The following is a 13,914-nucleotide window of genomic DNA, read 5'->3' as shown; positions in this document are numbered from 1 at the left end:
ATTATTGGAGAAAAAAATGGAAGACACCTCAGGAAGAGCAAATGAGAAGGGATCCCGCTTTCAGAACGCCCAGACGTGTAGAAGATGTGTACAGAATAGACCAAGTCAAATGACAATACAGATCAGGATGACAGAATTATAGATAAATTGTAAATCTATAAAAAATGGATCCAAGGATGTCAAGCAATTTCCAGGTGTCTCGCAACTTGTTTTGCTTTATAAATCTATTAGACACATTATGAAATGTTCGGTATGGAAGTTGGGCCCCCTGGGTGTGAGCAACTCCCGTTGTAACTGGATCCTGTAATTTTCAACAGAGAGATCCCAGACAGTGCATTGGGGATTACCTCCACAGCCACCACTCTTTAGCACTGGCACTCCCCAGTTTTTTTGCAGGGGGATCATGGAAACACTATTTTGTTCCTCAGTGTACTGTACTGCACTGTATAGGCCTAGATGGATATCAATAAAGTATTATGGCAAAAAACTTGAATTAGAAAAAAAAACTATGCATAAAACATATTTGGAAACTTGTTCTTTCCACTGGTTAAAATGATCTCTTGTTTATTTCACACATTGAAGAATAAAGGTAATGTGTTAACTTGCAGCTTGCGTTCAGACAGCATGTCGTAAAAGCAGAGGTCTGGAAATCAGCGGCCGCCACGTGACGCAGGCGGGGGCGGGGCTCTGCTTCTTTGCCGGCCAATAGCGTCGGTTCAGGTCCAGGCAGGCTCCATGGGGAGGGGGAAAAACCCGAGAGAGGAGACGAATAACGGTACACTCCAGTATTTATGGAGCCGATCCCCGCATTTAACCGCACCACATCGGCGTCGCCTCCTGTGATGCATTCATGAATAAATGTGTTTACAAACGGACGCGGTGAACGGCGTGTTGGGGCTGACGAAAACAAGCGGTCCACCATTGTCTGCGTAGAAAAAAGAATGGCCTGGATGTGTAAGGTAAGAGGGGGTTTCTCTCTCATACAAAAAAGGGAGGAAAAAACGCACAAGTAGCGCATGACGTGGTTGGATTTAGTGTGCTATTTAGCAGATGTGAGGTAAAATGTGAGCTAATGGTGGTGATGCTCCTTGGAGGTAATTAATTAACCCTCCTCTGCTTTCTGTCTCCTCGTCTGGTTTTTTTGCGGGACTCTGAATTTGTGATTTTTGCTCGTACACATGAAGGAAAGCCAGGCCCTAGTTGTTTGCATTCAGTCCATGTTTTTGTGCCATTGCTCGTGAAAGAAAAGCAGGCAGATGCAGGCCATGCAGCCAGCTGTGTTCACAGCATGCCTCATGACATGTTCAGGTGTTTACATGATGTGAGGAGTTTACCACATCCACAGCTGCCTGCCTTAACAGATGAGGTGAAAGTTAACAAAAAGTTTCCCAGTGACTCTCGCTGTTTTCCTCTTTTTTTCCCACCCTTTTCATTTCAGTGTAATTCAAGAAATATCAGTAATTCACAGATGTCAACATCACTGACACTGATGAGGGCTGAAAGTGCAGTTTGTCCATGGATGACTCAAAACACACTTGTGCTAGTTAAGGTTTATTGATTAATCTGGCACTTTCATGGCTCATTTTCTCTCCATAAAATGTCATACAATAGTGAAACATGTCCATCACAGTTCCCTGCATGGAGTTTAAGGTGACGTCTTCAAAACACCAAATATATTTAGTTATCCTCATTGATTAGCTGGAAACATTGAATGACTGATGATGATTTTTTTCTTGATAAGTGACTTAAACAATGAATCAATAGTTGTCGATCAACCAATTGATTAACTGATTAACTTCTTGTTTTCTCAATTGTTTGGCAATAAAACGTGAGACAGGCCTGTAAATAATGAAATATCTCTTTTACCGTTTCCCAGAGTTTAAGGTGACATATTTAAATAGCTTGTTTTAGCCAAACCAACAGTCCAAAACCCCAAAATATTAAGTATACAATGATTCTCACATTTGCAAGTTGAAAACTGCAAATGTTTATTTGTTATTGAAAAATGACTCAAAATTAAAATTGTTGTCCATTAATTTCCACAAGATTAGTTGACTAATAGTTTCACCTTTATCATCCATTCACATTCTGGTTCATTTCTGGATTTCTTAAATAAGCATTTTGTCTATAAAATATTGAACAACACTTTGATTGATGGTTCCTCCTTCCTCATGGACCTCCTTCCTCATTTGGCAAATGATTCAGTCTCTAAGTTTGTGTAAGCAAAATCACACAATACTGTGAAGTGATGGGCTGTGTTCCAGTTGTGCATTAACAAATGTGCAAGTTTTTATGTTTAAAACAACACATTAGCTTGTTGGAATCAAATATTTGAAACAGTAAGATCATAAACAGTGTGATTCTGATGAGACTTAATAAACACTAATATTCAATTATCACTAATACAAGTTGAAGATCATCAGCATCATTTCTCTACCTTCAGAAAAAAATCTATGTATTTATTGTACTCAGATTGTGCATCACAGTGGACATTCTTTGTTTGGTTTTGTCAGACTTCATGCTTTATCAATATTTTTATAAGTTTTTATTCATGTAAAGACACTTTGGTTCCTGTCAAGACTCCAACACCCATTACATGGTACAAATTGCACAGTGATTTAAGGAAAAGTGAGTGAGCTGTAACTGAGACTAGCTCTTTGTTTCTTGTAACATTAGTCAGATGTAAATGGTTATAAGTTACATAGTCAGATTCAAATACCCCCCCGTGAAGTGCTGCTGACAAACAACAGCAATCTTGTCTCTCTAGTGAAACACTTCACTCTAGCTTTCTTCTATATGCAGCTGTTGAATCAGCTTATAAAGTCAACTTGTTGTTTTTACTATTATTTTAGATATTTCCAAGTGCATATGCAGCTGTTTCATGGTGTGTCCCTGCTTTTCTGCTTCTTAGCAATTTTCGTGATTCTTAGCAACAAATGGATGTTGAGTATGAAGAGATAGCTATAGTGATGATGGATGGATAAACTGATGTATCTACTCAGCCTACCACCTCAGCCAAGTGTAAAAACCATCCAAGTTGCTATCTAGAAATCACAAAGACATGTTTGAGGTACTTTGACGAGCTCCACAGAGCTCTTACAAGTTTTTTTTTTTTTTAAATTAATTGTAAAATGCACTCATTACAAATCTTGGTCACAATTCTTCATTTAACTTAAAGGTACAATATGTAACATTTCTGCATTAAATTGTCTAAAAACTACCCTACCTATGTTATATATTTGTTGGTCTTACACTATCCCAAATTTTTCCACCAAATTTCAAACCCAAAGAAATCTGTTGTTTTATTTTATGATATGGATCGTTTCCTTTAGTCGCCTGTCAGTGGTGTATTAACCTTTCCCCCTCTAGTTACTCGTAACTTGCAGAACACTGGTCACTCAGATGATGCTGTACGTTCAGGAGTAATTGGCCCAATCACAAAGTCCGGACTCACAGACTCATGGACTTTGGTGCCCCGTTCTCGCGAAATTCGTAAAGGTTTAGGGTTGTCGCAATTTCAAATTTCAAAGGGCGTGATGGTTCGAGTACACACTTACTAAGCCCTTTCTGTGAGTCTGCATTGATGCAGACGTCACCAAAGGGAATTACCCACAGTTCAAAGCATTGTGACGTTTACCTCGGAGAACATAGGGAAATCCGGAAATTACAAAGGTAATCAACAGCACGACACACAACCACGGAATGGAACGGACCTGTTGTCCAGCTTGTAAAATAAGAGTTTGAATAAATGTGGAATCAGGCAGCCGTCTCCTGTGCCTTGGCTGTGTGGAAAGCAACAACTTAAAATGAAAATACCCAAACCGGCAAGTGTCAGCAACGTCTTTGCTAGTCAACGTCACAGAGGTAACGTGATCTTGTGAAGTGCAATCCCATTTATACTTATCTGAGCCCATGTGGCCTCACACACTTTCTCACTTAGCACCTGAGATCAATTAAGTCTGAGTCTTCAGTCTTCAGAGTTACTTTGGGATTGGGCCATTGTAAATCATACAATGTCAAAAAAAAATACTTGTAACTGTAATATTGCTCTTTTTGCCACACAACATATATTGTGATTAATTGCATGCCACTTTTTAAAGCAGTAATACAACAGAGAACTTATTCATTGATAAATTTGATATTTTATTTCAATATCGATTCAGCTTAACGTTACTACAATATGCTGGTTGACAAGTAGCTAATTTTAAATGCTTGTTGGATAACGATATGAGGTCATAAAGTTATTAGTAGTATGATTGTTTTCACTACGGTTAACATCACTGGGCTAATTTAGCTAGCCAGCACACCTCGGTCTGTCTGCCTCACTCCCCCAGCGCAGAGAGGCTCAGTTGTGATGACAGCTGATAACAGCCCCGGAACATATAGCTAGCTAGTTAACGTTAGCCCCATTCAGCTATTAGCCAGCCATTTTTATTACAGCAATCCACCTGGCCAGCACTTAACTCTGGTGATTGGTGCTTAGGACGCTAACGGCAGTTTAAGGAAGTGTCAGGAAACAGACCATATCAGACCCAGGCACCCGAGTCACAAAAGCGGCCATCTATCATTAGCTATGTCTCTGTTAGCGTGAGTGGTGTCCCTGCCAAAAATCTCCTCCCTGATGAATTTCTTGGTTTGCTTAATTAATCAGACAAAAGATGGGTTAAGCACCAAAATAAAAAGTTAAGATTACAAAAAAGTGAAGGGCAGCTGGGAGATAATCTGCTACAGAAAAACAGCCATTGAACTACTAGCTAGCGTTACAACAAATTCCCGTCCGCCCAGTGTTTAAACCATCCAAAAGGTGAAATATTTTGTGTATTAGCTGTTGGCTAATGTTAGCTTGCTAACTGGTTAGCAACCAATAAAAGTCAAATCAAGAAAAATGTATTTATGTTGGGGAAAATGCAACTTTTTTATTATAATGACATGAATAAATGTTACCAACTAAACCTATATAACCTTGAATACCTTGAATGAGTAAACTCCGAGAACAGATGCATTCCAATCAGCAATGGTGTTACACTAAAAACTACAACTCCCATAATTCCACGCAACTTCCCAACATCAAAAATTTGTGTTTACCATCCATTGTTTCGATTGAGCAACCCTTAACAGCAGAAAGTTACATATTGTATGTGTACGGGTCCTCATAAAAAATTGTAGCTTATGCTTTTAAAAATGACTCAGTTGGACCCTTTGCCCCAGGTTTACTTAAAACTTCTTCACAACTTATGGACACATTTGTCGTAACATTTGTGTAAATTGTGAAAACGTCGACCTAACAGTCGTTTCCCTTTCAAAGCTTCCCGGATTGAATAATTTGAAAATTCTTGAGTGCTGAAGAGCTAAAACTATCCAACAATTCACAAAAAAAGAAAAGTTTAGAACTTTGTATTCTCTTCTTCTCTGTCCCTCATGTCAGATGTTGTGACACCTTTCAGGATTCCCAAACCCTATGTTGGGAACAACTGGGTTATGCTATGTTATGTGTATGTTTAAAAAGCAGATAATGGGCAGATGTCTTGTCTATGTTAGGTTAATGAACAAAAAGTGTACAAACAGCAAAAAAATCACACAAATGTTTTATGTTTTTCATAATTTGCTTGTGGCATCGGGACAGTATTTTCAAACCGTTACTGGTAATTTCGGATCAAATCTCAATCAAAGGGACAGCAGAGAGAGAGAGAGACTAAACAACACTAAACAAAATGTATCAGACAAATGAACTGCTTGATTTGCCAGTTTTAGAATTGTCATTTTACAATAGGCCTACACACTCATGATGTGTTTAGGCAGTAGTGGAAGAAGTACTCAAAAGTACCAATGCCACAATGTATAACTACTCCATTACCAGAGGTAGGATGTAACGAAGCACAAATACTTTGTTACTGTACTCAAGTAGATTTTTCAGATTATTATTGTGGTGACGTTTTACTTTTACTCCTTACATTTTAACTTGAATATCGGTACTTTCTACTCCTTACATTTGACAAAATTGGCTTGTTCCTTTAGGATTATCAGTTGGGATTGTGTGCGTCCTTGAGAACTGTAAGTCGAATAACTGATGTCAGTTCATTTAAGCCTGTTGTTGTATTGGTCTATAGTTCTTGCAAATTTAAAGGAGGTCACTCATTGGTAGCAGAAGGCTAGTTGGAACCAGTTACTTGCAAGATCTTTGCTAGGCTAAACTAATGCTGGGGGCGTCAGACAGAGTTACAACACGCACAGAGAAGAAAAGGGTATGTATTGACTTGTCTAACTCTGGGGGATACAGTGAATAAGCTAATGTCCCAATAAGTTGGCGTGTTCCTTTAAAGTAAGTTAGCTAGTGATTTAGTTGTTTGTGTTCTTCACCTGTTAGCTAGGTTGCACATGGCTGTTGATGCGATATAATGGCGACTGTTGAACGCTCTTGCTCACGTTTGTATTTTAGGTGCATTATTTTGATGCCACAGTTAGGCTACACTGCATTAAGATAATGCAATTAATAGTGGGTTTATTGTTATTATTTATTCTCATAGAATCACAATTGAATTCATATCTTGCTACTCAGTCAGAATCTTATTAACCTGGAGTCCCAGTCTCTGTCACAATAAATATGTAATGTTTCAGGCCTATTGACAGACAACCATTTAAAATGTATGGAACGGCATATAAAGAGCCTTTTTCCATGTCCACTAAAGTTTCTCAGCTTGCACTTAGTAACATTGGTGTGGTCCAGTTAGCTTTGCATAAAAAATGGTTGTCATTCGCAAGGCTACTTTTAATTTTATACTTTAAGTACATTTCAATGCCTGTACTTTGTTACTTTTACTTGAGTAAAGAAGTTAAATCGGCATTTTTACTTTTACCAGAGTATTTTTTAACACAGGTATCTGTACTTCTACTTGAGTACGTGAAGTGAGTACTCCGGCCATCTCTGTCCAGTACAAATAAATTCATTCAAAATCTTACTTAAGTGAAAGTACAGTATTATGATCAAATGTACTTAAATTATTGATAGTAAAAGTACTTGTTCTGCAAACAATATATTGTTGTGTTTATGTTTTAGTATACTGTATATTATATCAGTAGTTTAGTCCAGTGGTTCCCAACCTAGGGGTCGGGCTCCTCCAAAGGGGTCACAAAATAAGATAATTGATGGGGTGTAAAATAAGTTAACACTACTTTCACCACTGTGTTCAGGTGCATGAGAGGATGTACTGTATTTCTTAAGCCACCAGGTTTTGTTAAGGACACTAAGAACTGTCACATTCAAAGTCTGCTACTTAGTTCATGTTTATAATTGGTGAGCGATGCCTGCAGAGAGTACTCTGACGTGCAGGGTTTCCTCTTTGTTAGCTTGTGTTTTAATTGGAGTTGGTTCATCCGTGAAGAACTATGCTTAAGCTGGGTAAGGCTGCGGCTGTTGTCCTCCATCAAAACAGTTTCACGATGGAAAGTTGGTGATGCTGTTGTTACTCCTAACTACATTTGGCAGAACAAGGCCACTTAAGCAAGTTTTTGTGATGGGTTAATGTGGGTACACAAAAGCAGAAAGCACACAAAGAAAATTTCAAATATTTCAAATAATAAATGCAAGCACACACAAACTTGTTGTGTTGTATGCGCGGAGAGGTGTTTAACAGCTACTGGGAATGCAGTGAGTGTCCCAGTTCTTTTAAGAGTTTCAGGGATGAATGGTACTTCTCTATGTTCCCCTTGTCTCATGTGATTGTGTTACAGCAGAAGGCAGGCTGATAAAAAGTGCCCCGCCACCGTTAGAGAAAGCGCAGGGCACTGGCAGGATGTTGAATGAGGATCCGGTTTATATTCAAAGTGCTATCAAATCCGTGCTCAGATTTCACTTTGTGCCATTCTCCCCTTTTATCTGTTTTTCTTGTTGAGTGGGAAGTTTACATAAGATTTTCCATTGTTTCAAAGTTTGCTATCTGGCTGCACAGGGTCCTTAAGGAAAACCGGATTTTCATTTTTAATCCTGTAGTTCATACAGATCAATTACTAATAATTTAATAGATTCCTTTATACAATACTGATACTACTTTTTAAAGTTAGAAACTGGGTCGCCATTTCATAGTCTTTCCACCAGAGAGCACTGACAGCTTTATGTTTAATCAAATGCACAGAATGTTTCTTATTGACAATTTAAATAAAAAATCAAAGAGATCTATTACTGTTCAGGTTATGTTTAAAAAAAAAAGACTAATTACGATACTGATGGATTGTTATTGGATTTTTTTAAAAACTCCCAAAAACTGGCAATAGTTAAAAAAAATCAGTATCAGTTGAGCTATAGGCCTAGTTATTAGGTGTTGCTTAGTTCAATCTAGGATTTTTCCTTATCTGAATCAACAGAGGGTGCCGGATGCTATACAGATTGTAAAGACCCTTGAGGCAAATTTGTGATTTGACAAATAAACCAACAGCTATTAAAGCGCACATAATATGCTAATTTTCAGGTTCATAATTGTATTTGGAGGTTGTACCAGAATAGGTTTGCATGGTTTCATTTTCAAAAAACAGCATAGTTTTGTTGTACTGCACATTGCTGTAGCTCCTCTTTTCACCCTATGTGTTTTGGTCTCTGTTTTAGCTACAGAGTGAGCAATCTCACTTCTTTACTATCTTTGTTGGGAGTTGCACATGCTCAGTACCTAGGTAAGATCACATCAGCTAGGTAACTTTCTCCAACTTTGGTCAGGATTAGCTGGGAGACTTCTTCTAAACGAGGGCACACTTGTGGAATATCTGCAGAGGAACATGGAAGTAGTTCTTTTGTAGATTATGGTGAACTAGTGTGTGTTGTAGCAGTGTTTGGTCATTGAAAACGAGCTAGCATGCTAGCGATAGCATGCTACGGTTAGCCACCTTGTCTTGGCTAGTGGCGTAGAACGCCGTGCAGATTTTGAACAGCTCACCCGGAGACTGAAGGCAGAGAACATTCAGAAACCCCATAACACCCCAAATCCTATGGGCACTTTAATGTGTCCTTTCAATGCTCTGAGCAATGAAACACAACACATCTTCTTTGTAGCGTCCATGTTGTTTCCACATAACAACAGAGACTGTACTCTATGTAGTAGATGTTTCATAGATTTTTACTTTACTTTACTATTTATTTTTGTGTTGACTTTTTACTTTTACTTACATTTTACAAAATTGTCTTGTTCTGTACAAAGTTCTGTACAAATGTCATGTATCATGTTGTGTATCATGTAGTGTGTGTTGTTGAATAGTGCGGACACTGCACTCACACCGTGAGTGGGCGTGCACGGTACATGGAGAAATGAGTGAGAGAAAAGAAAAAGAGACTAGCTGTCCGGAGGATAATCAGTCATGTAACTTATGTTGTCAGTTCATTTAAGCCTGTTGTTGTATTGGTCTATATTTCTTGAAAATTTAAAGTAAGTTAGCTAGTGATTCTATTGTTTGTGTTCTTTACCTGTTAGCTGGGTTGCACATGGCTGTTGATGCGATATAATGGCGACTGTTGAACACTCTTGCTCACATTTGTATTTTAGGTGCATTATTTACATGCTACAGTTAGGCTACACTGCATTAAGATAATGTAATTAATAGTGGGTTTATTGATATTAATGACTAGCATATATATGATTCCTATGCACTGAGTATGGTAGCCGTTTCAATGTTATTTATTTATATGCAGAACCACACACAAACACAAAGCCATAGCAGAGCCATGCACATGTTTGTCCTGTTGTAATAAAGCATCAACAGAGAGAAGTTGTCTCCATCCGTGTTTTACCAGACACACCTGGGGCAAAGTTGGACACCAGAATCAGCTTTAAATACAGTCCTAATCTAGTATCTAGTTATTATTGTTAGTGTTGTCAATACCAAATTCAATGTAATTGGATGGGAATATACACAGAATTCTCACAGAATCACAATTGAATCATATATTGCTACTCAGTCAGAATCTTATTAACCTGGAGTCCCAGTCTCTGATACAATAGTCATAAATGTAATGTTTCAGGCCTATTGGTAGACATCCATTTAAAATGTAGCCAACGGCATATAAAGAGCCTTTTTCCATGTCCACTGAAGTTTGGTTGTCATTCGCAAGGCTACTTTTACTTTTATACCTTAAGTAAATTTCCAAGCCTGTACTTTGTTAGTTTTACTTGAGTAAATAATTTAAATCAGTACTTCTACTTTTACCAGAGTATTTTCAACACAAGTATCTGTACTTCTACTTGAGTACAGGAAATGAGTACTTTTGCCATCTCTGTATAACGACTTAAAGATGATGAACACAACAAAGTTGGAAGAATGACTTCCCAACTTGGGAAATGGGACTATCTGAGGTGTATGAGGTGAGGTATTTTTTTGGGGGCATTTGTTGGCCTTTATTCACAGGACAGGAGAGAGGGTGTGGGGGGGGGATGACATGCAGCAAAGAGCCGCAGGTTGGAATTGAACCCAAGGTTGTTGCGGTAAGAACTGAGCCTTTGTACGTGGGGCTGTGCTCAACCAGATGAGCTAGCCAGGTGTCCCAAAAATTCTGTTTGACTAGCTACACTTTTCTCCTAACTGAATGTCCTAAACAAAAGTCTTTGTTTTGCGGCTTTGCCATTGCCGTCCATTTTCTAAAAACCCTTTTGAGCCGACAGGGTACCATTTAAGCGTGTGGCTTCTTTATCATGGTAATGTAACCTACATCTGTTGTACAAACACACACATACACACACACTGCACAGAAGAAACCAGTGCAAGGATTAGTTTATTCACAGTGGTAACCAAGGGAGATAACCTCGCTCCAAATCTGGCATTAATCCAGTGGTAGTCAAAGTTACTGGGCCAGCAGAACTATCCCTTAAACCAGGAATCTAGTCAACATCTGGGAAGACTTAAGGCTTTACTTGATCTCACGATGTGTCATTGGTCATGCTGGTCAGGTAGTTTCTAATCCTGGGTGGCTTAATCATATGTTACTCCGCCATTTTGAGGTGCTTGAACTCTGTAGCCAGTGCTGGTCATTTTCTTAGCTGTTTTTTCTTTTAGTCCGTTCCCAAAATACAAAGAAAAGATACAAAATATGGCAGCCTACAAATTAAGTTTCACTGTGTGATTGCAGTCACAGTCAGCAGCATAATTACATGTCACTCACAAAAAACTTCTGGGCCATAACCTTTATTATTACTGCACACACACTCACAAAGGAGCCTTTTGAAGCTGTAATGTCAAGTAAGGCTTAACAGTAACAGTTGCCAGGTTGTCCTTGGTAACCATTTTGAGAAACCTTCAACCAATTCTCCGACTTTGGTTGCACTCAGTGGCAACAACTTTTTAACATGTAAAAAATAAGGACAGCATAACGTGTGACTTGCTGGATTAACTTTGGAGGAACCAGGGATTTAATATGGACACGTTGACCGATAACACTTAAGATTCTTTTATGTCATATTGACATATAACTGCATAGTATCTTAATTACTCAAATTAAAATTAGTGTTGAGCCCTGTCAAGGTTGAAGTTTTATACTTTGAGTACACTTAAACAAGAGGCCAATAGTCATAAAGTAACTGAAAAAGTGCTGTTGCTAATATGCCTTTTGTTTCTCCAGATATCAGGAGAAAGTGCAAACAATCAATGCAGTAGAACATTTAGCGGCAATTTTGTTTAAAAAGGCCAGAAAGCTTGGCCCTCAGTGCTCTGACAATGCCAGCCCTATCTCCACAGCGCTGTGGAGTAAGGTCTGGCTTCACCACACATACATTCCAAGATAGGAGAAAAAAACGCTCTGGGTTTCTTTAAACCAATAACAATCGTCTTGTGCGGCGCTAAGCTCCAGACGCAGAGACGGTGCCTCTGCAAAAAGGTCTCGGTTTGTTACTCTGTTTCATTGTGAAAGCTGTTCTCCTCATTTGATTGTTCTCTGCAGAAAACAATTAAACCCTTTCACCGAATATACCTAAACCTTTAATCCAGTTTGCAGCCTGTCTTTATTTTGTTTCAACAAGGTCTCTTCTGCCACTCAAATTCCTCCCTCGCTGAACAGAAACTTCCACAACAGAACTTGTTTTTGGGAAACATTTGCACCCCTAAACCTAACCACAGATGGGACTCTGGTGTCTAACTCCCTAATTAGGATAATAATTTCTAGGAGACAGGGTTGCATTTTATATCCATCTGTAAAAAATGTAAAAAGTCTGAATTCATACTTTATTAAGGTTTGTCCGCAAGACAACAAGCAACAACTTTTCTTGTCTTTGCATTGACTTTTTATGGGATCGCGCAGCTGAATTCTGGTCTGAAAGCTGGTCTGATTGGTTGAAGGACTATCATACAGAGTCATTTGAACTATACCATTTGTCACGCCTCTTGTGTAGAGAAAATACAGAGCAGGCTCCCCAGACCAATGCTCAATCTCAAATCTATTGAGCTTGGCTTGGTCTGGTGATAGCCAGACTAGGTTTGACCACGATCCAGGAGGTAATATGTTAATTTGCTGCTGCGTGGAAATAACAAATACCGGATGGACTTCACATTGTGTACGTATGAAGGAATGACCAATGGTTGCTCACACATTTGTGGACAGTTATGTATATCTACTTTTAGGAGCATTTATATCCTCTCTTTGTGTTCATTTCCTAACAGGAAGTAGTTACAGAGTCATACAGCTCCTAGCCAGTTGGACTCATTTGAGCTGTTGGCAAGACCTAAATGCCCATTGGCACAGGGGTGAGCAAAAGCCCCAGAGGAGACCAATCAGTCTTGATAAGGAGTTATGCTCTCCGTAGACTTGGATGTGGCTTAGAAGTGCCATTCAAATAACACAAAAAGAAAACGTACAGAATCACAAGGGGCAGCAGGCGGCGTCAGAGTAGGAACTTACTTGTGATTTAAGTATTTGCCTTGCTGAAGTACTTGTTTTTTACCTGACCCTTGTTTTTAAGCTGCATGTATAGGAAGGAGCAATTAAAATCCTTCTTAGCAGTATAAATTTAGTATCATAGTTTTATGAAATCCTGTTGCTCACAAACTAAGTCTTACCCCACAAGGTGGCAGGATCACGCGTTACCCTGAATAATGGCTGATTTTGTGTAACTCGCCTTTTCTGCACTCTGCTCTTTAACCGAGCGAGCAGAACATCCCTGTAATTAGTGTTGTCCAACTGTGCCACGCCCGCTCTCTCCAGACTGGCTTTTTTAACTTGATTATTGCCTTGACATGTTAGGGTTTTTGTTTTTCATCCTATCGCAGAATTTGCAGACAACATCAGATATCTTTGACGGACATCCTGGCTTTGATTCTCTGTCTCTTTCTCTTTTCTAGAAGTGTCATGGTTGTGCTCAGTGGGAGCCACGTCTGGTCGTAGTGTAGCTTTCTTCCTGAAGGCTCTTGACCAAGCCAGCTAATAAAAGGTTTCAGTGCCACTGTTATTATCCCCAGCGGAAACCCGGCAGTGCTCTGATCACCAGCATCGGGAGGCTGATTGCCTCTGTGAACTGAAGAGGTTGACAGACACTAATACAGCCTGGCGGTTAAGTGAGGGCATTAAATAAAGTGCAGTCAATTTTGTTAATGAAATATAATCCCCTGTCTGCTTTTATGCTCGGCTGTGCCCTGGAACTTTCTGTTGTTGTGGTTGTTAGGAGAAAAGGAAATGGGCAGCGGTTCAAAATGGCACAGTGTACTCTGGGTAATGTTGCATCTGCTCACTGGCTCTGGGCTGTTGTTTTGTGAGAAATCTGCACTGCTGAATGTGTTGAGTGACATTGTTGTGTTTGAGATTTCACGGCTGGTTTTGTGGTTGTTTTCTTACCAGATTTGATCTGACACTGCCACAGCCTCCTCATCCACACACAGGCGCACACGCACGCACGCACACATGCACACATGCACCCATGGAATGCCACTCTCTCCCACCCTTGGATTTTGCCAATA

The 13,914-nt window shown here is 39.3% G+C and overlaps 1 protein-coding gene across 1 annotated transcript in view; it reads left to right on the top strand.

The window, feature by feature from the left end:
* The first annotated feature begins 714 nt into the window (after positions 1–714).
* The window catches only part of st6galnac3 (ST6 (alpha-N-acetyl-neuraminyl-2,3-beta-galactosyl-1,3)-N-acetylgalactosaminide alpha-2,6-sialyltransferase 3), an 84,012-nt gene continuing 70,812 nt past the window's right edge, over positions 715–13,914 (top strand). Inside the window, exon 1 of the mRNA XM_032530525.1 lies at positions 715–959. Coding sequence (XP_032386416.1) covers positions 942–959 — 18 coding nt within the window. The 5' untranslated portion in view covers positions 715–941. The remainder of the gene's footprint in view (positions 960–13,914) is intronic.

Source organism: Etheostoma spectabile, chromosome 12, assembly GCF_008692095.1.
Source record: "Etheostoma spectabile isolate EspeVRDwgs_2016 chromosome 12, UIUC_Espe_1.0, whole genome shotgun sequence".
Lineage (NCBI taxonomy): Eukaryota > Metazoa > Chordata > Actinopteri > Perciformes > Percidae > Etheostoma > Etheostoma spectabile.
Note: the sequence above shows the minus strand (reverse complement) of the source record. Positions and strands in the feature narration are given on the sequence as shown.